General features: G+C 43.6%; 1 protein-coding gene across 1 annotated transcript; it reads right to left on the reverse strand.

The window, feature by feature from the left end:
- Window positions 1-692: 692 nt before the first annotated feature.
- Window positions 693-1,208, reverse strand: LOC126721900 (uncharacterized). The gene has a single exon (XM_050424979.1). The coding sequence runs from the start codon at window positions 1,206-1,208 to the stop codon at window positions 693-695; it is 516 nt and encodes a 171-aa protein (XP_050280936.1).
- Between the last annotated feature and the right edge of the window lie 2,140 nt (window positions 1,209-3,348).

Here is a 3,348-nt window from a genome sequence, read left to right on the forward strand (position 1 = left end):
GCAGCCACTAGGCATTGCCTGGCCGCCTGCTGGCTCCCCTTTACCACAGTCACACCCTGCTCGGTAGGAAATTTGATCTTTACATGCAAGATGGACAGAATAGCCCCCATTGCGTGGATCCATGGCCGCCCCAGAATTGCCTTGTATAGAGAAAATGAATTGACCACTATGAATGCTATCATCACCTCCTTACCTTCCATATTTATGGGAAGGGAAATTTGTCCCTGAAGAGCGACTACCCTGCCATCGAACTTGACCAACAGCGTATCATACTTTGATAGGTCTCAATTTTTCAACCCAAGCCCTTTGGATAGGTCCAAATACATTACATTGGCACCACTTCCTTGGTCTACCATCACTTTTTTGACCAAGAAACCGCTTATCCGAGCCGTTATTACCAATGCATCATCATGTGGCTAGACCATTCCCTCTAAATCGTCATCGCCAAAAGTGATGGGCTCCTGTCCAATCTTCATCTTTTTCTTGGGCGATTGCTCTCTTATGCAGTTTCCCATGGATACTATGGTTAGTACCCCTTTTCTGGCTATAGTTGGACCCCTTGAGGCAGTGTGGATGACTTTAATCACTCCCAATGGTGGTAGGAAAGGATTTCCCCTTTGCTGAGCACTCTGGCCGGTACCTCGATTTTCAGCATCCACCACAAGCTCCTTCAAATATCCTGCCTTCACTAGCTACCCTAGATGATCTTTCAATACCCGACATTGCTCGGTGTTATGAACCTTATCCTTATGATACATGCAATACAAGCTTTGGTTTCTCCGAGACGGGTCACCTCTCATCTTGTTTGGCCATCTGAAATATAGCTCATTTTTAATCCAATCTATGATCTTGTGCACCGGCTCTTTGAACATCACATTCACCTCTCCCATTTGTACTTCCGGTTCTTGTATTCTTAGATCCTTTCGGGCCCGAGGCATAAATCCGGGCTGCCGAGGATGATTCACTAGTAGGGCCTTACCCTTGCTCTGTAGCCGATCATCTTCAAGACGTTTGTACTCCTTAATACGCCTCATTAGCTGTCTCTTATCCTCGAGAGGCTTCTTCATCAACGATTCTTGTAGTCCAGAGTCCTCAGGGAGCCCCATCCTAAAGGTGCTCACTACAATCTTTTCGTTGCCCCCACCTATCTCATTGTAAAGCTCCCAATACCAGCTGGGATAACTGCGAAGGGTTTCCCCAACCCTCATTTTCATAGAAAGCAATGCATCCATCAGTTGCAGTACCTAGCTGCAGGTCACAAACCGGACACCAAATTCTTGGATCAACTAGGGAAAAATGTGAATAGAACCTTTCCGTAACCCATTAAACCATCTCAATGCTGTGGGCCCAAGGCTTAAGGGAAATACCTTACACATCAACGCATCATTATGAGTATGGAAAGACATCATTTGGATGTTGTGGCAGACATGCTTCATCGGGTTTATTTTCCCATCATAGGAATTAAATGGTGGTCGGGTGAACCTATTCGGCATTAGGACCCGTTTAATGTCATCTGAGAATGGTGACAGAGAAGCTTTTCTTAAGGTGCGGCTTATAGCATTCGTGGCCGCATTATGAGGCTACAACTTTTCGGGGGAATCCAAACCCCAACCTTCATACTCTTGTGAACGTGTACATTCCCGATGCTGACGAGACTCTCATGAATGTGAACGATCTCGGCGTCTACAGGACTCCCGTGAGTGTGAACAGTCTCAGTATTGATGGGAACCAGACTGATCTGACTCGGTACCATAACAATCTCCCTCACTTATAGACCCCCTTGCTTGGTTATCTTGGCCCTTTCTTCGATGTCTGCCCCTTGCCTCTAACTCCAAATCTCTTATGAGTCTATGCAACTGCTCAAGCACCTAATCTCTTTCATCCAATTGCCTATGCCCTGAAGCATCCGATACTGCCTAGTTCGTTTGGTATGACCCCATTCTAAGGCCAGACTGCTCTTCCTCGCATTCATGCTCCCTATCCTCACACCTTTTTTGCCTTCGCTCCTGCCATGTGGATCCCCGAGATAATCCCACTAAACCACTTTCAACAGAACACTATGACCTTCTCCCGAACATCTTTTGGGCGTGAGTCTCAGCCAAATCACAGCTTTACAGGAGATTCCCACAGACAGCGCCAATTGTGCGCACCACAAACGAGTTTAAAAGGTCTGTCTCGTTCTTAGGCTCATAATATATTTGTAATATGGGCTTTGGATTTCCTATTCTGGGTGATTCTAACCTAGAGACCCAACAAGATCTCTCCTATGTTTGTACTGTTTTCCTCTCACTTTTCACGACTATTATTCTTGGTTCTCAACTTTCTTCCCAAACTTTCAACAACCCTTTTCCTTTCCTTAGCCTCCTATATTTATAGCCCAAAATTGGTGGGAAAATCATAATTACTCTTATGGCTAGTAGGAATGGAGGTCCAATATTGTTATCACTAAATGGATGTATAGTTGGGAGCGGGGTGTGGTGAGAGTGGCATTGGAATTGGTTCCCACTTCAAAAAAAGGGGGGTGATGTTCGGCGGCAGAATTTCTCAAAAAGTCGCCAAGCATTCGAGATATGGCCTACCTGAGCGTACACACGCGTCGGAGTTAGGATGCGCCGAACAATTTCCCAGCCATGAATTAATGAGCATATATTTCAATGACCGGCCCAACAGGTTCTGGGCCAAACATGAGGCCATAAGATCTACGCCCCTAGCCCTAGTGGGCCTCAAACCCAATTTCTAACATAGGTGTCAGGAATCGTAGGTCGTACTGTAGAGCTGGGGTCTAAGGCCCAAGTGGCTCTGGAGGCTCGGTGCCGTACAACATCTAAAAAGTTTTGGATGCAAAAGGCTCGATTTAATTGAGTCTTTCTGACATGGTCATTGCGTTTCATCTCTCTATTCTTTGTGACAATTCCTTTTTGTTATTTTGCTTTCTTTGTTTTTTTCTAGGATTTGCATTGCATAACATTCATGCATTCCATACTAGGTTGTTTTTGTTATTCTTTTTTATAATAAAATAAAAATAAAAAATAAAACAGAAAAGGGAGAAAAATGTGTTTTGCATTATTTTTCTTGGATTTTAAATCAAGGTTGGCCATATTATCTTTACATAACATGTTTATGTACCTTGTTTAGCTTGGATGAGCTTATTTTATTGCACTTTACTAGTTTGAGCTTTGTAGTTCATTTTATGTGGGAGTTGTTTATAGTTTTTGATCACATGATCTTGATCTTGAAGTTACATGCCTTTGATTGTTGGACTTGAACTTAATGAGAAAAGCATAAATAACCATCTCACCATTGTTTACCAGTCAATCATGAACACCTTAGTGCATATCATAAGATTTT

This window comes from Quercus robur, chromosome 4, assembly GCF_932294415.1.
Source record: "Quercus robur chromosome 4, dhQueRobu3.1, whole genome shotgun sequence".
NCBI classification, from domain to species: domain Eukaryota; kingdom Viridiplantae; phylum Streptophyta; class Magnoliopsida; order Fagales; family Fagaceae; genus Quercus; species Quercus robur.